Source organism: Bidens hawaiensis, unplaced genomic scaffold (assembly GCF_021521415.1).
Source record: "Bidens hawaiensis isolate Kalapana, Puna unplaced genomic scaffold, B.hawaiensis_p1.1 tig00049734_1, whole genome shotgun sequence".
Lineage (NCBI taxonomy): Eukaryota > Viridiplantae > Streptophyta > Magnoliopsida > Asterales > Asteraceae > Bidens > Bidens hawaiensis.
The window spans coordinates 69,789-96,522 of record NW_027498897.1 but is presented as its reverse complement, the minus strand read 5'-3'; the positions used below and the strand labels follow the sequence as shown (position 1 = coordinate 96,522).

The 26,734-nt window shown below is 36.2% G+C and overlaps 5 protein-coding genes across 5 annotated transcripts; 2 read left to right on the top strand and 3 right to left on the bottom strand.

Moving 5' to 3' along the window:
* Nucleotides 1–2,500: 2,500 nt before the first annotated feature.
* On the bottom strand, nt 2,501–3,200 carry LOC143598174 (putative germin-like protein 9-2). The gene has a single exon (XM_077076463.1). It carries the CDS (start codon nt 3,170–3,172, stop codon nt 2,555–2,557), a length of 618 nt encoding a protein of 205 aa, XP_076932578.1. The 5' UTR covers nt 3,173–3,200; the 3' UTR covers nt 2,501–2,554.
* Nucleotides 3,201–4,409: 1,209 nt separating this feature from the next.
* LOC143598172 (uncharacterized) lies at nt 4,410–7,444 on the top strand. Its single transcript, XM_077076462.1, has 4 exons — nt 4,410–4,729; nt 6,629–6,787; nt 6,869–6,977; nt 7,085–7,444. The coding sequence occupies exons 1-4, from the start codon at nt 4,445–4,447 to the stop codon at nt 7,309–7,311; spliced, it is 780 nt and encodes a 259-aa protein (XP_076932577.1). The 5' UTR covers nt 4,410–4,444; the 3' UTR covers nt 7,312–7,444.
* A 4,809-nt stretch (nt 7,445–12,253) lies between these two features.
* On the bottom strand, nt 12,254–14,969 carry LOC143598167 (uncharacterized). The gene is made up of 2 exons (XM_077076457.1): nt 14,649–14,969; nt 12,254–12,325 (listed from the first exon to the last, which is right to left on the bottom strand). Exons 1-2 carry the CDS (start codon nt 14,967–14,969, stop codon nt 12,260–12,262), a joined length of 387 nt encoding a protein of 128 aa, XP_076932572.1. The 3' UTR covers nt 12,254–12,259.
* A 7,193-nt stretch (nt 14,970–22,162) lies between these two features.
* On the top strand, nt 22,163–22,690 carry LOC143598171 (22.7 kDa class IV heat shock protein-like). The gene has a single exon (XM_077076461.1). It carries the CDS (start codon nt 22,163–22,165, stop codon nt 22,688–22,690), a length of 528 nt encoding a protein of 175 aa, XP_076932576.1.
* Nucleotides 22,691–24,697: 2,007 nt separating this feature from the next.
* LOC143598166 (uncharacterized) lies at nt 24,698–26,020 on the bottom strand. The gene is made up of 3 exons (XM_077076456.1): nt 25,301–26,020; nt 24,791–24,911; nt 24,698–24,726 (listed from the first exon to the last, which is right to left on the bottom strand). The coding sequence occupies exons 1-3, from the start codon at nt 26,018–26,020 to the stop codon at nt 24,698–24,700; spliced, it is 870 nt and encodes a 289-aa protein (XP_076932571.1).
* Between the last annotated feature and the right edge of the window lie 714 nt (nt 26,021–26,734).

Genomic DNA, 26,734 nt, shown 5'->3' with positions numbered 1-26,734 from the left:
TGTCTGCCACCGCACCATAGAGGTGCACAAAAAACCTGAACCCGGAACCGGACACGAAAAAAATACCCGGAACCGGTTTTTTTAATACCCGGGCTTTTGATACCCGAACCCGTACCCGACTCTACCCGTAGGGTACGGATAGGGTATGCATTTTAGTACCAAGACCCGTACCCGGAACCGGACCTGATTTATACCCGGTAATACCCGAAAACCAAAACCGGTTCCATACCCAGAACCGGGTTTCTCCAATACCCGAAACCGGGTTTTTCAAATACCCGATTTATATCCGAAAAATACCCAAAAATACCCTTAAAATGTGCAACCTTTTAAAAAATCCAATCTATACCCGAAAAATACCCGGGAAAAAACCTGAAAATAGAGTTTATTCAATATCTGAAAAATAGGGTATTCAAATACCCGGTTTTAGAATATCCGGTTCTATACCTGACCCAAACCCGATGCATAGGGTATGGTGTTTAGAAACAATACCCGGACCCGAACCTGCCCGGGTATTGCCAATACTCGAATTTCCAATACCTGGTCATACCCGAACCCGGATATTTAAAAAAACCCGATTTGTGCACCTTTACCGAACCAGGTCCAATTGTCAAACGCCAAGCCTGGTGGTTAAGTTGAGGTGGATAATAAACAACAACAATCATACCCAGTAAATTCCACACATAGCAAAAACTATTGTATGTTGAGATAATATAACGGTGAAATTTATGTGATTATTAAATATTAGAATTAATGGTCATTTTCGTCCCTGTGGTTTGCTAGTTTCTCCACTTCAGTCCAAAATTTGAAATTTTGTCAATTTAGTCCTTATAGTTTTAAACATTAGCCAATTACGTCCCCCCGTCTAACAGCATCCAACTATGCGTTAGTTTAAGGGGCATTTTTGTCTTTTTCTTATTTATATTTAGTTAATGGTCATTTTCGTCCCTGTGGTTTGATACTTTTGCTACTTCAGTCCAAAATTTGAAATTTTGTCAATTTTATGTTTAATTTAGTTAAGTTTTTTTTTCTTTTTTTTTTGCCAACTTTTGCTACTTCAGTCCATGATGGAATTCATTGGGAAAGTGGTCAGGGTAATTTCCTAAAACCGAACTATACCGAAAAAACTAAAATCGTTTCTTTGATTAATGCATAATAGTTAGGGTTTGGAGATTAACATATCGTAGCAAACATCTGGGTCGAAATCAACATCAGGATGTCGAATATCCCGCATTTCCATGTTTGCTCAAGAAATAGATGCACTAAATTTCTTGTGTGCTCTTCAAATTGTGGTATTGTTCTTGAATTTGTCGAATTCAACCCTAGAGTTGTCGATTTGAAGAATTCAAGAACAACACCATGATTTGAAGAACACACATGCGATCTAGTGTAACGATTTGTTGAGCAAACATGAAAATGCGAGATATTCGACCTCCTGATGTTGATTTCGGCCAAGATGTTTGCTACGATATGTTAATCTCTAAACCCTAACTTAATACATTAACCAAAGAAACGATTTTAGTTTTATCGGTATAATACGGTTTTAGGGGATTACCTTGACCGCTTTACCTGGAATTCCACCATGGGGGAGAGTTTAGGAAATGTATAGAAACTAAATACAATGGGGAAGGGTATGATTATTGTTGTCAACAGAGTAAATGTAGACCTGTTTTGGTCAATGCTTGATGGTTTTGGGCTTGGATTATGCTCTTAGGGGTTACAGACAAAAACAAAAACAAAAAAGAAAAAGAAAAAAAACTGAATTAAATTAAACATAAAATTGCAAAATTTCAAACTTTGGACTGAAGTAGCAAAAGTATCAAACCACAGGGACGAAAATGACCATTAACTAAAAATAAACAGGAGAAAGACAAAAATACCCCTTAAACTAACGGCATAGTTGGATGCCGTTAGACGGGGGACTTAATTGGCTAATGTTTAAAAGTATAAGAACTAAATTGACAAAATTTCAAACTTTGGACTGAAGTGGCGAAAGTAGCAAATCACAGGGACGAAAATGGCCATTAACTCTAAATATTAATAGGTATAATATAGAAATGGGAGGTTATACGAACACCCACTGCATTACTAATCAACCCCTACTGAGTTGATATTATACGGCTATACATGGGTGTATTGTTTGTTGGTATACGCCCAAATGGGGCTTTGTATGAAACTGTATACGTTTGTATAGGGATTTTGTACGTGTGGGTAATTGGGTCTATATAGGTCATGCAAAATATGCTCGTATAGAGGTATATTGTTGTTTAAAAAGACTTTACATCCAAATATCGTATGACTGGTCTGTTTAAAAATACTATGCACCCGTATATCATATGATTGGTCCGCTTAAAAATACCATACACTAGTACAATAGCATAACCAGCCTATACAAAATAGCCTCAATAAAAAGTAATCTTTATTAGTTATAAAACTTAAAAACTAGACTTGTCGCTCTTGTTTTAAAGTAACCTTACAAATGGTACACAATTATTAACTTCCAAAACCCCCCAAACAAAACATACATCCAAGTTTTCTTGCAAGTACTTGATCTTGATTAGCCCGAAAGCCCGGATTTGATCTTTTGAATGGTAGCAACATCGGTTTTGAACGACAATGCCAACACCTGATCATCGATGGTCGAATTGAAAACCGCACTTGGAACTTTCACCGTGCCAGGACTCGCACTTCCAAAGGCCGAGAGAGCCAAAGCCGGGTCCTTGGCATCACAATTAAACTGAAAGTGCACAAGTCCTTTAGGGAACACAAAGATATCCCCTTGTTGCAATGTTTGTGAAAACAACTTATTAGTCGTGTCAACAAACCCGACTTGTAACGAACCCATGAGCACAAACAACAGCTCAGAAGCTCGTGGATGGGTGTGTGGTGGGTTAACCGTCCCGTTAGGGAACAAGAGTGCAGCGTAGGAAACGCTCTGGCCTTCAAGAGCCGGAAACTCCTCCATCGTTGCTTTCACGACTTTGAAAGTTGGCGGGAAGGGGGCGCCGACAAGTGACCTAAAATCGGTGTTGGTGAAGTAGTTTCCGCCCGGAGGGCCAAATAAGGCTGGTGGAGGGATGAAGTCTGTAAGAATGTCGGGATCACCGGCTGTTGATATCCGCAACGAAGCGAATGAAAGTGAAAGTAGTAAGAAAAGGTGAAGCTTTGATGCCATTTTTTTTTATCAAAGCTTGAAAGTGATCAATGTAATATGTATATCTTGTTCTACATTTATGTTCATAGATGTTAACATATATATACATAAAGAACTAGAGATTTGATGCATGATCGGTTGGTTTTATCGGTTGAACAAAGCGAAATTGCCGGTAAATTTTGTATCATATGATCATTTTTATTCACATAGTGGTTCTATATTGTTGATGATAATAACAATGTCATACAGCTAAACATGGTGAACTGTTTTTGTATGATATATCCGGTTTCTTGTTAAACCTTGGACAATAATATCATATTAACATTGGTATTTTATTTGAAGCAATTAAACAAAGATGAAAATATTGGTATGTCACAATAAATAAAACATTCCTTTTACAAGGCTGGAAATTACAAATTAACAGTTATAAAACTACAACCCATTATAAATGATAAATCCATAGACTATATAACTATATAAGCTTGCTTGAATACTAAATTAAGCCCACCTAAAACTAAGCCCATTAAAAAATAAGCTCACATCTAATTTATTGAAATAATAAGGGCACACCGCCACGTCTAATTATCCAGGAAAAAGTTAACATCTAATTATCTATGAAAAAGTTAACGTACAAATTAAATTAATGCGTTAACTATGCGAATCAAGTAGTGTAATTACATATATAAGTAGTGTAATTATGTAAATAATTCTAGTACAATTAGACTACGTTGTAATTACACTACACTATAATTACACTATGTTGTATATATAATTGCACGCTAATTTAATTTGTATTTGATCCAAACCCATAAAAAGTATAAAAGTAATTATAATGATAAAAAAATGTACTTGAAAATACCAACGGGTATGCTGAATACTCGACTGGTAATGGGCCTGGTGGGTTACCGATACCTGCCCCCATCCCTAAATAATTGTGATATTAACGTCTTAAATTCGAAACATGACTCAATATAGGATTTCCTACAACGACGGGTTTTCTTGTTGATGGGATTACAAAATCAGCATGGACTATCGATACTGAGTCTTAAAACATCTCACTCACCCAGGTACTAACCCGGGTACTGAGGCGGTTCCAAAAGTTGTTAAAAAGAAAACAACAAACACGTGCATGTCACGAGTCACTGCTTGCAACGTCTTTTGAACGAACCTTCAATGGAACCTTCAACGAAGCCACATCGACCATTTCCTTCACTTAACGATAACAAAAACAATAATCATTAATCACTAACCGCCATGGCTTCCGGCCAAAACCACACTCAAAACGTCGTCGTTATGCGCCACGGCGACCGGATCGACAACTTCGAGCCGCTGTGGACCGAAAAAGCCGAGAGACCGTGGGATCCGCCGTTGATATTAGACGGCAAAGTTAGGGCATTCTGCACCGGTAAGAAGCTGAGCAATAACCTAGGGTTTCCGATTCACCGTGTGTTCGTATCGCTGTTTCTACGCTGCCTTCAGACCGCATCGGAAGTTATTCACGCGCTGTGTGCCGTTGGTGATTGTTCCAATGTTATGAGCTCTGCTGATGGAGTTGATATTGATCCTTCGAAGCTTAAGGTCGTATGCTAGTTTTTATTATTTTTATTATTATTATTATTATTATGATTATGATTATGATTATGATTATGATTATGATTATGATTATGATTGATTCACTAACGTAATTAGGTGTAATGTGTTTATATAAGCTTAATGTTGTATGCTAATTTTAATTTATTATTATTATTATTATTTTTATTATTATCATTCGAAGCTTAAGGTCGTGTTATTGATTGATTGATTAATATAGTTAGGTTTAACGTGTTTATGTTAGTGATTACTGATGCGTAGTGATTTACTGTTTGATTTTATGAATGAGGAGATGATTTTGCTGATTTTGTTATTATTATTCTCATATTATTTTGATTGATTGATTAATATAGTTATGTTTAACGTGTTTATGTTAGTGATTACTTGTGCGTAGTGATTTACTGCTTGATTTTATGAATGAGGAGATCATTTTGCTGATTTTGTTATTATTATTCTCATATTATTTTGATTGATTTATTAATATAATTAGGTCTAATGTGTTTAGCTTATTAGTTACTGATGCTTAGTGATTACTGTTTGCTTTCATGAATGTGGAGACGATTTTGCTAATTTTGTTATTATTTTCATATTATTGATTGATTTACTGATATAATTAGGTCTAATGTGTTTAGCTTATTAGTTACTGATGCGTAGTGATTTACTGTTTGATTTTATGAATGAGGAGATGATTTTGCTGATTTTGTTGTTATTATTCTCATATTATTGATTGATTTATTAATATAATTAGGTCTAATGTGTTTAGCTTATTAGTTACTTTTGCATAGTGATTTTCTGTTTGGTTTTATAACTGAGGAAATGATTTTGATGTTAGTTAGTGACAGTTATTCATTGTTTTTAGATCTAGTGAACAGTTGTTGATGATTTGAGAGGTAAATGATTATATATTTGGTAATTAAGGACACTTAGGGGTGCAAATGAGATGAGCCTGAGCTTGACAAGGCTTGAGCTCGGCTCGTTTTGAGTTTTCTTTCTAAAGCTTGGACTCGATTCGTGATATGTTTTTTCAAGCTCAGGCTTGGCTAGGCTCGGCTAGTTAATTATTTGTTAATTAAGTTTCATTTAAATTAATTTTATGTATTTTGAGAAAAATCTTAAACGAGCCAAAGCTCGGCTCGAGCTCTTGGTTGTGCAACGTGAAATTAATACATAGAGGTCGCAAACAGGAAAGTTTCAAAAACACAGAAGCTCGTTAAGGCTCGACGAGCCTAAACGAGCTTCCCAGACGAGGATTGAGCTGGGGTTCGATAACTAATTGAGCTTTATTTGAGGCTCGGGTTTGGTTCGAGATCGAAAAAGCTCGGCTGATTTCGAGCATTTGACTTATCTGAGCTCCAGTAGCTCACGAGCAACTCGACTCGTTTGCACCCCTAATCAAGGTGAATTTGTGGTTATGCTATAGGTTTAGAAAGGGATCTATGATTTGGATATTATTGGATATATCCTTAATGATTAGAGATGTGGAATTATGCATGCATGATGGTGCATCTTCTAACATAAGTAGTTCTGATGTCTTTATCTTTATCATTTATCAATGAGTAGATGATTTTGATCTTAGTTCCAAATACTGATTCCTTGTTTTTAGATCTAATAAACAGTTGCTTTTTGATGATGTGAGAGGCAAATGATTGTATTTCTGATAGTTAAGGTGAATTTGGTTTAGTAGTGATCTATGATCTGATATGGATATTGTATATTTAAAACTTGTTAAATTCAACTGTTTAGATCATAATGCAAATGAGAATTGAAGATTTGATGATCTGTGGTTTTTGTAGAGCTACCTTTTATGAATGACTGTCTTCAATGTTTCATGGCACATCTTCAGAAAGTTTGGTTAACAATTGGTTCGACATTGTTGACATGTTGCAGGCGTCTGTCGAGGATGGACTTTGTGAAATGCTGAACAAGCGAGCCATACGGGCTGAGAACGCTCCTAAAGATGGAAATTTTGCTTTTAATATTTCGGAATGTGAAGCTGTTTTACCAAAAGGAACAGTCGATTCAAGTGTAGAACGAGGATACAAAGAGGTCAAAACTTGTAAGATCACTAATCTTTGATCACTTATAATAGTCAAGTAATGCTATTAATTTCTTGATAAATGTCATCAGATGCCAAAGTGGGAAGAGTCATCTGAGGCCGCTAGAGACAGGTACAAGAGCATTATCAAGACCCTTGCTGATAAGTACCCTAATGAAAACTTGTTGCTTGTTACACACGGTAAGTAGTCGTTTCTTATTTTTCTATCATTCAAGTTTTCATATTGTGCTACATTTATAAAAAGTGAAAAAAATAAGCAAGTGTCATTTTAAATATACGCGATGCAGGTGAAGGTGTTGGGGTCTCAGTCGTTGCACACACAACAGAGCACTTGACAGTGTACGAAGTAGAATACTGTGCATACTCAACACTGCAGAGAACAGTAAAAGAAAACAAGTCAGATACAACTGAAGAATTCAAGTTATGTGGTCCACTACATACTGGTATTCTTACTATGCCCACTTCACCAACAGCTAATGAGATGGTCAAGGAGCCACCGCCAGCGTCGTCTTAAACGAGTCATTTACCAAGTCATTTGAAACACAAAAGGAGTATATTTACTTGCTTTTATTGTAGTTTTATATCAATAAATCAGTTATCGGTACTCTTCAGTATCTGCCTGGTTTAGTCTTTATCGGATTGCTTTACTTCAAACAGGTGAAATTCAAATTTGAGTCTTTAGGACAACAAAGTTTTGAGTAATTGAATCACTAGTTTATAATTCAACTTATATCGAAACCACTTCAACATACTCGCTAAAACTAACGAAGTTACGAACCATGTATATAAATAAAAAATTGGCTTGTCGTTCAAACCACTTCCATCTTTATGTGCATATTAGAAAGATAAGGGCGCGTCACTAAAGCCACCCAAAGCCCACAAGCGCGCACCCACTCAAAAGCTCTTCGAGAAAGCATAATGAATTAATGATATCGCATGCACTTGTGTGAAGTGTACAGTTTCTCGCCTGATATCGCCTGGACCTACCTCATGCTTTACGACACATTATTTAAATAAGCTTTTAACAAGTTCAAGATTATGGCTATAAAAAATATTAAGATATACTTTAATTTTCGAACGTGATTTAACATGTTAAGATCTGATTTTGAAAGGACAAACAAGCGAAGTAAAGCCAAAAGTTCAAATTTGCCATTGTCATAGCGTTACTATCTGGTGCTAAAGCGTTACTATCTGGTGCTAAAACTTCTCATGGAAACTTGAATATTTCTTGGCTTTTACGCCGTTTTGCTTGTCATATTCACATTTCAAATTTGTAGGAAAACATAGAACACAAATTTGGGCCCCAAGAATTTAGTTATAAGCAATGCGACGCTAGAGGTGCACAAATCGGGTTCACCTTGAAAACCCGAACCGGTTCAGAACCGGTTTTTTTCACACCGGGTAGAAAATGAAACCGGTTCCAGTCAGGAACCGGTTCGGTTCCCGACCCGAACCGATGCCCAGAAATGCAAACTTTTAGGAACCGGGTAGGTTGGAACCGGAACCGGTTTTTACGTAAAAACCGGTTCCACCGGTTTTTTTTGAAATTTAAACATTATAGCCGTTAGGAACCGGTTCCAACGGCTATATAGCCGTTTTTGACCGTTGGAACCGGTTTTTTAACTATAAATAGGTTATCTTCTTTCTATAAATATAAATAGCAAGGTTTGTTTGTGTACTTGTTAAATCACTCCCAAAACTATAAAACACACTCCAAACCACAATTAACCTTAAACCGACAACAAATGGCAACCAATGATGACGTTGTTATGGTGATCGAAACAACAAGATGCCCCGATGTTTGGGTTCATTACGATTCGTGTCTCATGACCGACTCACATGAGTTGGCACGTTGCAAATATTGCTCGAAGTTTCTTAAAGCAGCGTCCAACTCGACATTACGAAAACATACGAATAAGTATTGTCGAGAGAAAAGAAGAATGGAAGCTAAAAAAACGGAAGTGGGAGAGTCGTCCGGCTCTACAACCCAAAAATAAGTATTCCCGGATTAAAACGACGGACTTTGTTTTTTTATGTTTTAGTTGTTATGTTTAGTATCGTTTATGTTTTAATAATGTTTGTAATAGTTATTTTTTAGATGAATAAAATGTTCGTCGTTATTAAAAAAGTAACAAACAATTAATCATAAGTAACAAAAGTAATTATAATAAAACAAATCAAAACTAAATATTAGTTGAACAAGTTACAAATAATTTTACCAAAACAAATAATTAAAACTCTTCTTCGTCTTCATTCTCGTCTTCACCCTCGTCTTCGTTATCGGAAGAAACCCCGTCCTCCGCCTCCTCATCATGAATATGACGCTCTATTGGTATTTCATCTTCAAAGTTCGCCTTGTGTTGTACACGATCCACCGCATCCAAATGGTCCTTTAGGCAAATGCAAACCTCTAGAGACTCGGAAGTTAGTTTTGTTCTTCGCATAGATAACACCCTCCCACTAAGAGAAAAAACCGATTCGGAAGCAACCGTTGAGGCTTGTACGGCAAGCAAATCACGAGCCATGGCGGATAGAATGGGAAATTCGTTTTGTTTACCTTTCCACCAAGCCAACAAATCAATATTGCGAATTTCGTCGACCGTTGCGCCCTCAACATAGTTTGCTCCACTATATCGACCAAGTTCGCTACTTGGTGTGTTTCCTCTTTGCCTCTTAGATGCCGATTCACGAATCCCATTCATCAAGTTTATAAGTGGGTCATTGCACGGCCTACCAGTTGTTGTTTTTTTCACAAAAGACGATCTCGTGCTTGGACCATACATTTGAAAATAATGGTCATAAAGGTCTTGAAGGTTTTTGTTGAACTTGTCCTTCGCTTCCGTCGACAACTTCGGGTCAATCTCGTGCATACCTAAGTTGTCGAATATTTCCTCAATCGTTGTTTCAACCCCATTAACATTCCAATAGGGGTTTAATGCGGCGGCACAAGTAAACACCGGCGGTATGATTTCAAAATATTTTATGAACTTTTCTTTCATCACCGCAACAATATTTTCGAAGAGTTTGTTCTTCTCCGCAAAGCTTTTAAAAACACAAGACATATAGTACAATTCTTGCAAAACCCAACAACTAGTAGGGTAATAGACTCCCGATAATTTTGTTGTTGACTTTTTGAACACATCAAGATACTCCAACAAATAACCGACTTGGACCCAAACACTTTCCGGAAACATATCGGCCTCGCGTTCTTCAACAAGATTGTTATGAAAAGCTTGTAAAGTTTGGCGTTGGACAAAAGCACACTTTAACATATGACAAGTTGAATTCCAACGAGTTGGAACGTCCCAATTCGGCCCCAAATACTTTCTTTCAACCGACTTGCAATAGTTCTTATATTCAAGATGTCTTCTTTTACCACTTTTGAAGACATCTTGTAACATAAGTCTAAAGTATTTTAAATCATCACAAATGTGTTCATTGTCAAGACCTATTTGGACAACCAAGTTGATGATATGTGCAACACATCGGACATGAAAAAAATCCCCGAAACAAGGTGGTGAATATTTAATGATAAATTTTTCAGCCGCCTTAGTATTGTTTGAAGCGTTGTCAAACGAAATCGAAAATATTTTATTTCTCAAGTTGTAAGTCGTTATAACTTCATCAAGTAATTCAAACAATTTTTCGGCGGTATGTGGGAACGGGAAGTTTTCAAAAGCGATGGTGCGTTTCATCAATTGCCATGTCACCGGATCAACCCAATGAGCGGTGACACATATGTATGATTCGGGCAACCCGTGTGGTGCCGACCAAACATCGGTAGTTAAACTAACCATGGCTTCTAAAGAATGAAAAGACTCGATTAACTCTTTTTTAGCACACTCCCACAACCTGATACAATGACGTCTTAAGGTAGTACGACTTACATGTGTGTATCTCGGTTGTAGAGTTTCGCGAATCAACGACGTCAACTCCGGGTCATCAAAGTGGTTAAACGGCAAACCAATAACGAACTTTGCCATTCTATCTTGAACTTGAGTCGTGTTGTAACGAAATAGTGTACCATCTTTACCCAAGTCAATTTGATCGGTCGCGCCAATCCCTTTTAACGCCTTGCAATATGGCTTCTCGATGTGCTTTCTCAAAGTAGAGTTGGAATCGTGCTTTAATATTGAACCACATAGTTTGCAACGAGCCTTTTGATAACCTTCGTCATCCACAATCAAATCCCAATTCTTCCATACGTCTTGGTTGCGGTTATGGTTGACTACCGTAACAACCCTTGGGTCCTCCGTAACAGGAACGGGGGCAACAAAAACACTCTTCTTAGCCTTGTTGTTAGTTTTTTTGATGGGTGCCATAATAATATTTAGTTGGATGGTCGGGTAAAGGAACGGGTTTGCTAAAGGAGTAGTATTGTAGTTTGTTTTTGAGTTTGGTGGTGAAACAAGTAATGGAAACAAGTTATATATAGGTTTGGCCCAAAAACCGGTTCCAACGGCTATATTACCGTTGGAACCGGTTCCAACGGCTAGTTTGACTTTTGTTTGACCCTTCAAAAAAACCCGTCGGAGCCGGTTATTCCGGGTACGAACCAAACCGGTTCCAATTAAGAACCGGGTAGGAACCGGGTTGGAACCGGTACTGACATATAAATATGAGAACCGGGTACGATTTTCGGGTACAAAAATACCCAAACCGGGTATTGTTCCAACCGGGTTGGAACTGGAACCGGTTCCGGTTCGGTTCCACCAGTTAGGTTCCGGAACCGGTTTTTTTGTGCACGTCTATGCGACGCTAGTAACATCAGGTGTTTATCTTCACTAAAGTGATGCAAGTTCGAGTCCCACAAAGTGGGCATCATGCGTATTTTAGTAGATTTTTGGATGGCGTTCGTTCATCGTTCAAAAAAAGTAGTTATATGCGATGAATTAGTTTTTGTGGTTTTATAGGGTCCTGCAATATGTTTTTCAGAATGATTACTCATACATCCTTTAATCTACTTGTAAATCTACATATTTTGTCCATTACAGAGGGACACTTTTTTCCAACATCTTGACACCACCAATCATTAAATTTGGCATACGGGTATAAGGAGGGATTTTACAAACATACCCTTCCCGTTGCCACATTAGTCATTCGATCTGGCATACAGATATGTCGGTCTGGTTTGCGGGCGTATAGCCTAGTCCTCAAATCAATAGGAGATTGATTAGTAAACAGGAGACGTGTATAATGGTAAAGCATAACCAGTCCTTGTGATTTTGATATGAGTTTTGGTTTTTATTAACATAACTAACAGCTTAGATAATTGACAGCCTTGCAATCAAACTGTTCTCTCTCTAATTTAATTTGATTATAATCAGATTATTAAATACTCTATCTCAAAGCAACACAGCCATGCCATGTCGAATGTGAAATCCGGAAGTTGTTGGTCTTGAAGTTCTTCAAGAAAATAAAGTTTGCACCAATAAAGTTTGCACCATAGTGATCAAAATCATTCATCCCCTGCCCTTGACTCCGAGCCCAGACCTTATACTCGCACCAGCCTCAATGGCATCGTTTACCTATGTCAAAGTAAATAAGTTACTTGATCCTGATAACCAGGCTTTAAAAGAAAGCTTTAGTATAATGTAGCAACAGTGTGTGTGTGTGTGTGTGTCATTCACCTCTTTAGCCAGAGGTGGCAAAATGGGCAGACATGGAAACAGGTTGGGTAAAGGTCAAAATGGGTATTTTAATAGTACGAGTTTTAAAGATTTGGCTTACACGCGCACACTTATTGTCCAGGTTGTTAAATAACTAATGGGCTAAATGTGATCACAAAAGCAATAATACAATAAAAATTAACTTTCTGAATAAAGTAATTCAGGAGAGTTTGTACGCGTTAATAATAATTTGGGCGACTTTCAACCCGATTGGCATGTTCCCTTTTTAGCTATTTTTGAATTTAATCCACTTCTTGGTTAGACTATGACTGGCCCGTTTACAATTAAAGGATAACTTTTCTAATCATCGTACTCGGTTTTTAAAGGAAAACACCATTGCAAACATGATCCAATGGCCAAAAAGCGGTTCCTTTGGTTCCTGATATCTAATTGTTCACATTTGAGCCTTCCTCCTTTGTCCAAAATCACTAATGTAGTCTTTTTCTTCTAAACAGTTTTGCTACATATGCAGATCAACTAATAAAAGACCTAGCATGCATCAACATACGCAGCATGATGAGTTGAATTGAACTCAAAACTACAAATGGAGACCTAAACAAAATCCAATATGTGCAATATTTGAGCATCAGTTGACAAAAGTGATGTCAAGTTGGAGTTCATCATCATCATATCATCATCATCGTACTCAGTATATCCCACCAATAGCAATGCTATGGTAGGGTCTGAGGAGGGTAAGATGTAGACAGCCTTACCTCTATCCCATAGGGATAGAGAGGCTGCTTCCGGTGAGACCCCCGGCTCGATAGTAGTTTTGAATCAAGCCTTGGACATAAGACACATAACACTCAATCATCGGGACACCGGCTGATTGGTGCATGTGCCCTTGTCTTTCGGCTATCAACGCTACCACATGATGCCTGATTAACCATCCGCCACTTTTAACGTTATTTTCACGTGATTAGTAAAATAACGTCAAAATTAGTGCAATTTTACTTTTGCCCACCCAAGGGTTCACACATATATACATTATATGTGCGCACCGCAAGCAGGGCGTGAAGTTGGAGTTCACAAGAAATATAATAAAAACAAGCAGAGGCGTTGATTGAAGTAAAGTTAAACGCTCTAACCAAATGCAAGTAGATGCTCCATTTAGAAAAACGAAATGTTAAAATCTTCTATTGCTATAAAACCAGTTCATATTTATCATGAATGTAAAATTACATTCAGGTAAAGCTTTTTCTACAATAACCCTAAATTGCATAAGAATCATTCTATAAATCATGATGAATTGATGACACAAGCACAAAGAAGAAACTAAACTAAAAATTTAATGATACATGTTAATTACTGGCAGTAGCTTACCAATACAGGTGCAAACAAGCTGAGCCGCGTGCGAGCTATTCGAGATCAGATCGATAAAAAGCTCGAAATGAGCCAAGCCTTATCGATCCCGGGCCAAAAATAAAGCTCTTTAGTTATTGAGCTCGAGACTAGTATGGGAATATTGTTTCCGAAAATAAAGCTCGTTTAGTTATTGAGCTTGAGCCTTGGATGGGAATATCGTTTAGGCTCGTCAAGCCTTAACGAGCCTAGTGTATTTTTAAATTTTAACTCTTTTGGACTTCTATGTATTCATTTCACAATGCACAGCCGAGCTCAAGCCAATCTTCGGCTTGTTAAAGATCACATGAGCTCGAGCTCGAGTCAAGCTTAGGCTCATTTAAAGTTTTTCTCAAATTATACAAATAACTAAAGTGTATATACAACAAATAAGAAGAAAAAAAACGAACAAGCTGAGCTCATGCTAGAGAAAAGAGCTTTGGAAAAAGAGCTGAGCTTGAGCTTTGGAAAAAGAGCTCGAAACGAGCCGAGCTTATGCTCATTTAAGGTTTTCCTCAAATCATATAATAAATAACTGAAATGTAATAATAAATAAGAAAAAGAAAAACGAACGAGCTGAGCTAGGGCTTGAGAAAAGAGCCAAGCTCGAGCTCTGGAAAAAGAGGTCAAAACGAGCTGAGCTCGAGCCTAGTCGTGATCAGGCTCAGCTATTTTGCATCCCTACTTGCACGATCCCAACCAAAACAAATAGTCTACCTATAAACATACGCATTAACCTAAAATCTACTATCAATTAAACTAAATGAGCTTCAGATTTAAATAATATATACAGATTGTCTAATTTTCAAATAATCGTAAAAATTAGAAGAAGAATTGGTACCGAGTGGATGCCGGAGGCTCTAAGGGTTCCGACGGTGGCGGTGGCGGTGGCGCCGACGAACAGAGAAGCTACGCCGAAAGCTTTAGCAGGCATGAGGCGTGAGTCGCCGGAGTAGCCTTTGCGGAAGGAGTATATGCCCCAAGCTAATTGGACGCCACTCGCAGCCGCCCACCACCAGTAACCACCTACACCGCCGTTGGCATTGGTGTTATTAGCCTCTTTCTCCATTTGATTGTCGTTAAACCATGAGTTACCATGAGACTTTAAGGGGCTCATTCTTAATCTTAAGACTAAGCGTTGCGGCAAGCGAGTGACCGGCATTGGTGAGCTAGTGTGCTCGCTTGGGCTAAACGAAGAAAATTGATGGGTTGTTTCGTGAATGGATGAATTCAGCGGGCACGAACAACAACGGGGTGAATTCACTGGTGGCGCGACCGACAAGGGTTGGGTCCAGTCAGCGCCACATGACACAATATGATTGGATGAATTCACGGTCTAACTAGCACATTGTAGGTTAACTAGCAATGCACAGTGTTACACAGAAAACGAGACTTTAATTAGCTCATTCTTAACTAGCACATTGTGGATTAACTAGCAATAACTAGTAAGGCGGGCTACGAGACAAGGTCGGATGGTTGATTGATCCCGGCCTGACACCCGAATAGCCTGAATTTTTTTTAAATATATATGTACTAGGTTAGATCCCGTGTTACATACGGATGAAAATATATAAAACTTCATACATATATATATATAATGTGTGTGTGTGTGTACGTATGTGTTATACAATCTAATGAATTGTAAACGGCAGATAATCTAACATCCAACATTATTAATATAAGGTATCATATTGTAAGGCCCCGTTACCGGTAGCCCTACTTTCGTGTTGGATTTACTCATAAACACAGTTCTAAATATCAGAGTTAATTAAAACATTTACGCGGAATATAAAACTTTCATAAAACATTACATAATTCATAACTTGTCTCAAAACATCCATTGTCTTTCAACATTAAAGCATTAAAATTAAAACATCATAAGTCTTCAGATGCCAGACTCTTGTTCAGTGCCACGTGTCTCCTCAAGCGAGCTGCCTCATCCTACTCACCTGCGTGCATACTAAAAGTCAGCTACGCTGAGTGAGTTCTAGTTAATCATACACTATACAATACACATAAACTTATATTCTTTCATTCATACTTTCATACTTTCCTACTTTCATTCTTTCATTCTTTCATTATTTCTTTTGTATTAACTTACCTTCATATCTTACTTTATAAAGAGCATTACGCCCTACATTCCTCGAGTATTATTAGGGCTCGGTACCCTCCTTCCTCGAGTATTATTAGGGCTCGGTACCCTCCTTCCACGAGTATTATTAGGGCTCGGTTTCCCTCTTTCCACGAGTATTATTAGGGCTCGGTTTCCCTCTTTCCTCGAATATTAGTAGGGTTCGGTTCCCTAGTTCTCGAATATTAGTAGGGTTCGATTCCCTCTTCGTTACCATACAACCATACATTATCATTTCTTTCTTCTATTATCTCTATCATGTTCATACACATAAACATACATAACATACTTACCTTATACATAGCGTTACAACCTGACAGTACATGCAATATCCGAAGATCGTTCACGTACCATCAAGCAATCATTCATACATTTCACATTATCCACATAAGGCATACACTTATCTCTTAGGATAAGTGTATTAACAAACATATTGAGTATGCACACAGCCCCGAAAACGTAACACATAAATGGGGCTAGAAACTCATCTGAACACGGTTACGTTCACCGTTAATCGTAATCCCTTTCTTCAGTTGTGCACGGCTGACTGTATAACAAGTATACGTATTAATTAACTATCACTTCTCATAATGTATTTCTATCTTTATATGACCCACAACGAACGGGGGTCCGGGGGCAGCGCCCCTGGCAGCGGGGTCTAGGGGCGGCAGCCCCTAGCAGGGTCCAAGGGGCAGAGCCCCTGGCTGGGGTCGAGCTGCCAGGTCAGCTTGGAAAAATTTTATTTCCATTAACTGTCTTAACACATTTTTCATTAGGTTTTTAATTTATTTTCTAATCGAACTTGGCTTTAGGCGAAGTTAAACCTTAGGCGAACTTAGCTTTATGCGAAGTTGTCATCAGGCGAACTTAGCTTTAGGCGAAGTTAAGCCTCAGGCGAACTTAGCTCTAGGCGAAGTTGTCATCAGCCGAACTTAGCTTTAGGCGAAGTTAAGCCTCAGCCGAACTTAGCTCTAGGCGAAGTTGTCATCAGGCGAACTTAGCTCTAGGCGAAGTTGCCATCAGGCGAACTTAGCTTGCAGGCGAAGTTCATCAGGCGAACTTGGCTTGCAGGCGAAGTTCATCGCTTTGAAGGCGAAGTTGCCCAGATGAAGGCGAAGTTGCCCAGATAACCGCAGTTTCGGTTTCTGTCCAACATTTCGAGCGATTTTAACACCCTTGTTACGGTTCAACATCACCCACTACGCTTCCCGACCATTTTCGGTCGTTTATACACTAAAAGCTCGGATCTTTAAACTTCAAAGATCAAGAATCATACCTTTTTGAGCTTGTTTGGGTCTTGTTTATTTGCTTAATCACAACTACTCTCTCTCACACTCTCGGATCTCGCCTCTCTCTTCCGGCCGCCGGCGGTTGAGGTGTGTGGTGTGCGTGTTTTGGAAGTGTTAGAGAGTATGGTAAAAATGAAGATATTTTGGGATTTTGGGGGTATTTATATCCCTGAAATCCCATTCTCATTTAACCCATCTCAATTAATCCAAGTCCAAGACCCGCTCCTTACCCGATATTAGTTAATTACGCGAAATCTCTAAACATAACTTCCTTTATTCATCATTAAAATTTTAGGATGTTACACATATTGTTGTTTTAATTAAAAAGATCCAACATACAAAGAAAAATATAGATAAATAAAATTAAAACATATTTCTAATTTATACCATGAAATAAAAAAAGACATGTTAATTAAAACTTCATCATGTGCTGAAATCATATGTTGTAAGTTACGAATCATAAACATGTAAATGTTGTAACATAAGTTGTGTGCTATAAAAAATATTTTTTACCGAAATTATATAACATATAAGTACACAACATAAAAAATGCTACAAATATGAATATAACAATGAGATATAACAATTATAATTTTGATTAAACTGATTAATAAAGCAACAATAAAATCCAAACTTCGTGACTTAAACCACCATTTCAATCCAAGCATCCATACATCCAGTCCAAACGTTCATAAATAATTTCCCAAAATCAAATAAATAAATAAATAAATAACAAAGTCTCAAAATTTTAGAAAATAACAATAAAAACAATTAATTGTCTTTGTTACTCAATAAATGGTGATTATGACCATTTATATTTTGAAACATTCTTCAACTTAGGAGTTAATGTTTATAATTAAATTGTTTATTAGGTGGATAATTTATTTATAGAAATTGTATACTTGGCATCCTATGTGGATAACCTAGTTAAATGACATGTGGAAAATATATTTTGCTTTAATAGTATAGTAAGATATATTTATTTGGAAAGAAAATATGTAGTCTTAATGTTTAAACCAAATTACTTAACTAATTTAAGGCCCATTTTTTTTTATTCGGCTGGAAAAATTTTCACGGTTCTCAGAGACGGCGCTGATAACTAGCTAGTTATTATGGTAATATGGTGAATGAAATAAATAAATAAACAAATAGAAAATATTGATTGGTTGTTAGTGGGTGGACTCACCATCTATTCATTATCTTACACGTGACTGGCCAAGTGAAAGCGTTGGCCCCTTAATAGTGCAGTGTCGCGTACCCGACGTTAAACGGTTGCTGCATCGACGTAACGTCGATGTTTTCATCCCTTATAATTATTTAGGGTCTATTATGTTTTAATATAATAAATTAACGATACTTGTTTTTCATCCACGATTACTAGTCTTATAATTGTTTAGGTTCTATTATGTTTTAATATAATAATATTTGTTATGCTAGAAGTAGAATATATTATGAGGTTTATGTAATTAATTGGCTCGCAAACTAATTATATCAAGCTCTTCGTCTAGCCTACCTATTAAATAACTAATAATAAGTTCGGGTAACTTAAATATTTGGTTCAGTGGTAAAGGCTTATATATTTTAATGAAAAGTTTTAATTCAATCATTGGACATGGAGTTAAATTAGAAAATTCGTGTAGTTTAGTAGCAGTGTAGATTGTCGTTAAAAAACAAAGTGAATGATTTCCATCAGACTTGACCCGAAGTTCATTTAAACTCGAACCGAGTAGACTTATTACAAACAATCTAAGTATTTTATAAGCATATTGACTCATTTACATTGTACATGTGTTGAGGTTATATTTGATTATGCTAATTACACAGACGGCCCCAATAGTATGTCCATATCGCAGGTTTGGTCCTTAATATTGAGAAATTGTATCTATGGCCATCAATAGTTTGAAAGTGTAACACTTATAGTCCCTATAATTATGAACGTTAGTTTTTTCAATTAAGGTTATACAAAATGACTGAAAGGCCCTTGATATTAATTAAAAATAAAAGTTACAAACAAAAACGTAAAGGCGTCGACGATGATTAAATAGACCAGAGCCTCCTCCTGGACACATGGGCTTACGTTATTCCAACTAGTTTTAGTTGACTTCATTAACTCGAGCAACGTTCCATTAGCTTGAACATTAAAGTCGGCTCAAAAGTTTATACGAGCCAAATTAGCTCGCACTAAGCTTTTAAAACTTTTTTCAATATAATTACAAGCGAGTTACGTTATAAACCTTGTTTATAGCTTGTTTATATGTTATTTAGCTACCACATTCTCATCCTTATAATTTAAATAAAGCATACGAGATTTTACCCCATGTATTACGGAGGTTATTTTACATTATTCGTTTTTAATATTTATATATGTATATTTGGATTTTAATTTTATTTATTGTAAGAAAGTTAATAATTAATATACTTGAGGTTTGATGATAAAATGGTTTCACAAATAAATGATATGTTATAATCCGGTTTAAAAGCTATCTGGGTTTGGTGATACCCATTACCCTGTTTATTTTATTTATTATAAAATTGTTTCTTAATTATAAATAATATCTTTTTTTAAATAAAATAGGATATTAGTTTTTAGTATATCCCTATTTTATAGGATTTTTATATCAATTAATGAGATGTTATAACCCGTTTAAGAGCTATCTCGGTTTGGTGAGACCTTTACCCGTGAATTCGGGTCAAATACATGAGAAAACTTCATTTACAAATAAAGCAATCTGATAGCTTGAGAGAATAGTTGTTTTACATATTTCGTTTTTTAATATTTATTTTTTGAATTTTAATTTTCTTTATTGTAAGAAAGTTAATAATATACTTAGGGTTTGATGATGAAAGGATTTTATAAATAAATGATATGTTATAACCCGTTTAAAAGCTATCTGGATTTTGTGACCCATGACCCGCTTATGTTTTTTTACTATAAAATTGTTTATTAATTATAAATAATATCTTTTTCTTTTTAAATTGGATATTAAATTTCAGTATATCCTTATTTTATAGGATTTTCATATTAAATAATTGGTAAGATTAATTTTTAATTTAGTGAGATGTTATAACCCATTTAAGAGCTATCTGGTTTTAATAAGACTCATACCCCTGAATTTTGGTTAAATCAATAAGAGGTCTCAATTTAAAAACCATGCAATCTGATGACTAACCAAATCGCGACACCTAGGATTTTAGGAGTTTCGTTTATATATATTATAGATTATAGATTTATATAGATAGACAGATATATTGTCATACAACTTAAAATAAGAAATTGAATAGCAAATCATTACTTAAATTCTTATTTTTAATCGAATATCAACGAATCAATATTAAATATTTTCCTAATTAAGTTTCTTATGCTACATTGGCACAAAATATTTTCTTAATTAAGTTCGACATAAAATAAATTGAAGAGCATTCACTCAATAACAAATCGATATATGCCTCACAATCAAAATGTAGTTTCCTTGAGCAAATGACTAATCTATGCATTTTTGGTATACAAAAGTTTATGTTAAGTAATACGAAAATAGATGTGACTAAATACATAACAAAAAACTGCTAGAAATCATGTCCCGAAAATTAGCACCAAGAACACAATATTTTTGAACTTATAATGACTTTCTCAATATTATTAACTCGTATGAAAACTTGAACCCACCAAGATATACAATGACACATAACCTCTGTTTATACTAAAACAAACTCGTTTTCTACTCTAACTCTAATTCTCAGTAATTCTCAAATAAATAATATATAAAACTATAAGGCTATAAGCTATACCGATGTGGCTCATGTGAGCCAACTGAAACACCATGTCAGAGGCCTAATGGTCCAGCCCACGCGGCTCATGCACCCTCTTGCCCAGTCAGAATGATCTAGAGCAGTGAAGAATGAAGTATAACCCTAATGTGTTTGAGAATTAAATATTAGTGAAATGGATAAATGAGTTTGTGCCACATTTATAAATGACAAACACATATAATATAAATAATATATTGTATATTTTTATCCAACTATGTCGGTAACATATGATTTCTATCTTAAATATATCTAATAGGGGTTAGGATAAAAAAACTCATTTGAGGTGTGAAAATTCTAGAAACTCTTTCTCAACCACATGTTTTTAATTAAAGTTGGAATCTTACGGTTCACAATTAAAGTTAATAAAAAAATATAAAGGTAAAAATAATTTTTCCTCTCTCTTGAAAATACATGTAAAAGTTAGTAAAAAAATAACAAAACAATTTTTTTTTAAATTTTTCAATGTGTATTAAATGCAACAACATATATTACATATGTAAAAGAAACAAAAAAAAATGATGTTACGTAAAGTTTTCATGGGTTTTCTTAACTCAAGTGAGTTTTTATTCTATACATTGGCTATATAATAATATATAATCAACACAATATATAAATACTTTAAGTTTTCATGAATTTTTATTAACTCAAATGAGTTTTCATCAAATACGTCGTCCTATCTAATAGTACGTAATCAACACAATATATGAATATTTTGTTCGGTTCTAAAATTACTATTAGTTGATATCTCCCATGAAAAACTAAAATAACAAACAATGCCACCAACAAACATATATAAATGTTTGCCTAATATTATTTCACAAAAGGAAAAGCTTGTGTTGTAACATATATGTAGCCTAGAAGCTTCCATATCCATTATTATCACGTCTTGCAATATCTCGAAACTTACCGATCTTTCATTCCCACGGAATACCGAATACTCCAGAAATCCCTTTTCAATAATATATAAACCCAATCACCCCTTCATTAACCAACACATTGAATTCAGCCAACGTGACACATTTATTTTCGGTTTTCTGAACACCCCTACTGTCATATACACATCAACTCGAATTATTAATTTCACCAAATATGTCGACAAAGACGTGCATTTTCATCGTGTTAACAACAATGTCGTTAACAATGATTGCCTTCCCGACAAAAACCGACGCTTTAATCCCTTACAACCGGCCTCTATACGACTTAATGGTTCCGCCCGAAGACCCATTCAAGATACTAGAACAAAACCCATTCAATGTCCCGAAAAACCTCCAAACTCTCAACCTGGCTCGGGCCGACTGGAAGGAGACTTCGGGGCATCATTTGATCACATTGGATGTACCCGGGATGAAGCGGGAGGATATTAAGATCGAGGTGGAGGAGAACCGAGTGTTGAGAGTGAGTGGAGAGCGAAAAGCGAACGAGGAAGGAGAAGGTGACAAGTGGCATAGAGTGGAGAGGACAAGTGGCAAGTTTTGGAGGCAGTTTAGGATGCCGATGAATGCGGATATGGAGAAGGTAACGGCGCGTCTTGAAGACGGTGTGTTGAGGATTAAGGTTGCGAAATCGGGTCAGGAGAAGAAGCAGGCTAAGGTTATTGATATTGTGGAGGAAGAGGGGTTTGGAGAGAATATTAAGGCAACAAAGGATGCTGTTTGAAATGAATTCAAGTTGCTTATAGTTTTGTTAAACATAACATGTTATTATGTTGGTTGTTTTTGATGTGTTAAATATTAGAATGTGATGGTACAATATGGTATGTGATTATTATTGTAATCTCGGATTAAATGTACAAGTTGTTGAAATAAACTAATTGTGTTTTGCTTATGGAAAATGATAACTGATGTGTGGTTGGCTGGTTGGTTGACTTCTTTTGGTTATTTGGTTTATAGTTTGACTAGAAAAAAAATGTGAAGAACAACTAAAAAGCACAATTTGCATTATATTAGAAAATTGACATAAGAACAACTAAAAAGCACAATTTTGCATTATATTTAGAAAATTGATTTATGAATATATTATATACATTTGATTTTATTTTATTCTTAAAATGAAAAAAAAAAGAAGAAAAGAAAGTATAACAAATGCTAGACGGCTTATCTTCTCACAACAAGTTTCACGTTTCAAACTGTAAACCGGCAAAATATTAAAACCAAGCAGTAAATCAAACCGTTTTTCACGTTTTCAATCGTAAACTGGCAAAATGTTAAATCGAAACCGAATCGTGAACAAAACCGTGCATATTTAACAGTTAAGCCCTTCAGACTTTTATTAACACCACTTATTTGTCAATTAAATTAATATACCCATCGCTCATTATTTTTGTGAAAAATAAAATTTTATTGTTTATGCGCCTTGCTTGCGGTGCGCGCATATAATGTATATATGTGTGAACCCTCGGGTGGGCAAAAGTAAAATTGCACTAATTTTGACGTTATTTTACTAATTTTGTGAAAATAACGTTAAAAGTGATGGAAGGTTAATCAGGCATCATGTGGTGGCGTTGATAGCCGAAAGACAAGGGTACATGCACCAATCAGCCGGCGTCCCGATGATTGAGTGCTATGTGCCTTATGTAATATGTCCAAGGCTTGATGCAAAACTACCATCGAGCCGGAGGTCTCACCGGAAGCAGCCTCTCTATCCCCATGGGGTAGAGGTAAGGCTGTCTACATCTTACCCTCCTCAGACCCTACCATAGCTTTGCTATTGGTGGGATATACTGAGTACGATGATGATGATGATGATGATGAAAATTTTATTGTTTATATGACAAAAAAAAATGAATGGTACACGTGGTTTATTTAGTAACTGCATATCCAGAAAAATATGGATATATAATGCATGCACTCACAAAGGTTGAATTTACACCGCAAACTTATTGCACACAAAAAGATCTGCTTAAGTCATGAAAACATACACGATCTGAGGTTTTCCGTCATTTATTTTTAATAGAAAAGATATTAAAAACTAAAATATAAATTATAAATTATTTATACATCGTAAACGAATCTTTTGTTGGGTTCGTAGGCCCTTTTGTTTAGGCCCGGTTTATTATTTAAAGTCCAAATGGCAGACGGGTGTAGGGTGGCCAGACCGAAGCCCGGCCCGGTTTAGATTTCTTGTTTATTCTCTATATATATGATGTTATGTACTTGTAATCCCTTGTCACTCAATAAAGAATACCTAGTTGTCACCCGTGGACGTAGGTCAGTTTATACCGAACCACGTTAAATCCTCGTGTTGTTTATTGCTTTCGCGTGTGTGTTCGGTTTCGTGTGTGCGTTTAATCCTAACATCTTTATATAACTATAAAATATATAAAATCAGCAACAATGGTAGTAAAAACTATAATAAAAAATAAGACCATAATTAAAAAAGAAATTACGTCCGAAACAAGAATTAAGATTAACCCATAACAAGAAGATAAGATTATTAATATTATTCCCAAACCCATCTATACAAATTATGAATCTTCAAACTTGTACCAGAACAATCCTCCATCTATGATCATCCTGCACATGTGTAGACTTTATTATACCTTTGAACGAGCTTCAGATACTTTGTATGTATCAGCGGTTATTGAACCCAGCCACAATCCAGGAAACACACTCTGCAAATATGTTAGATCCACAAATTACTTTTTACTTTTTAATTCATACGCCATTAAACAGTAAATCCAAAAATCATTAATTCTGAAAAACAAAAAAAAAAAAAAAAACTAATTCTAGCGCTAGAGCATTTTTTTTTACCAAATACCATTACCGATACCGAATATAATCGATAAAGAACACGATAAGTGCCGGAATTCGGTTTTCATGTTTTCGGTATCAACACCCTTTGTTTTCGGTTTTTCAATGGCACTGATACCGATCGTTGCCTTATAAAAAAAACGGTATGGTATTCGGTTTATCATGGTTTCAGTAGCGGTACCTTCGGTTTTCACAACTTTTCGGTATTTTCAATGGTGCTGGTACCGATCAGTGCCAAACCGAAAAAATCGGTACGGTATTCGGTACATGGTTTTAGTTGTTTTCGATATCAGTATTTTTCGGTACAACACCGAATCTAATATCATCGAAAAATACCGATACTGAAAATAACATAAACCATGTACCGAATACGGCACCGATTTTTTCGGTTGGGCACAGATCGGTATCGGTACCATTGAAAACACCAAAAAAATGCCAAGGGTATTAATACCGAAAACATAAAAAACCGAGTACACTTACCATATCGGTTAATACGCCCGCAAAAGCGAAAACTTACATCGAGTTGTTTCTGAACAGTCCTCGGCCTCTTCTTCGGCCGGCGCGAAGGCTTTGCTCCGGTCAATGCAAACATATCCCCTTCAATCTCATCACGCGTAAGCGAAATCGATAACTTATTATGCTTCCTTGATGACGTCATCGGAATACTACACTCTTCTTTATTAGTCTGATTATTATTATTATTGCTATTATTACATCCATGAGAATAATATCTATTATTCTCCGGTAATGCTAACGAGCCAATATTAGACTGCTTGTTGCTTATCAACGGCCGTCTAGGCCTGAGGTTCCATATCTTCGGTAACGTGTCTTCTTCTTCGGTTGACTGAACGACGCCGTTTTGCTGGTTGTCCTCGGTGACGTCATGTTTCACGTCATTCTTCCGGAAACGAATACAGATCTTCTTATTTGCTCGTTTGCCTTTACTGTTATCCATCGGTTTTATAACCTTTGTAAATACCTTTGGTTTCATAATCCGAACGACGCCGTTTTGGTCAGATTCTGACTCTGAACGGGACTGAGTGTGTAGAGGTGATGGCCGGCGTGACACGTAAGCAGCTGACTGATGAGATGAAGATTCGCGCCATGGAGTTGACGGCGGCGATGATGACGTGTCGCCGGCGAGTCTGTTCCGGCCGGTGCGGTGGTTACGCCATTTGAGATGCGGTAATGAGAAGTTGTGAAGCGGTTGTGATTTTGCTGGTGCAGGTGATGCCATAAACCCTAACACGAATCAATCAAAGCAGAATCAAATAAAACTTCAAAAGCTTTGTTGTTTTAGTCACGAGTCATCCAAAACTGATGAACAGATTCTGTCAACTGAATCATACACAGTCACAGAGAATTGAATCTGATGAACAGATTGAATCAATTGAAATAATAAAAACTGATGAGAACATATTGAGAAGATGTACACAGATCAGAAAATTAGGGTTTTGGAGGATGAGAGAAAATATGAGGAATGATTCAGAGGGTTAATATTATTATATGATAACTGAATGGTTAATAATAAGATGAATAAGAAGAGCATTGGTTTTGAAAACATTTATTAGTTTTTTTATTTTAAAAAGATAGGATTTAAAGCTTTTAAAAAACTGTTTTTTTAATTATATTAAAAGATTAAAATAAAAAAAATTTTGTAATGGCCAAACATCTTTTAACTTATTGACTTTTTGGAAAGCCAATAAGTCAATAAGGTGTTTTCAAACTCAATCCCGAGCATGCTCGAAAAAGATATAAACCAGTGTTTTGAAACTTGGCTCGGCCGGTCGGACCCCTATATCAAGTCGGTTCAGGGTATTTGACCGTTTTCTAAAAACCCGGCCGGGGTGGCGGTCGGGCCGGACCCGGTGACCTGTGGGTAAACCAGTAATACCCATTTTTTTTATTAAATCCACAATGAGTGTGCATGTCGGGATTCGAACTTGAATCA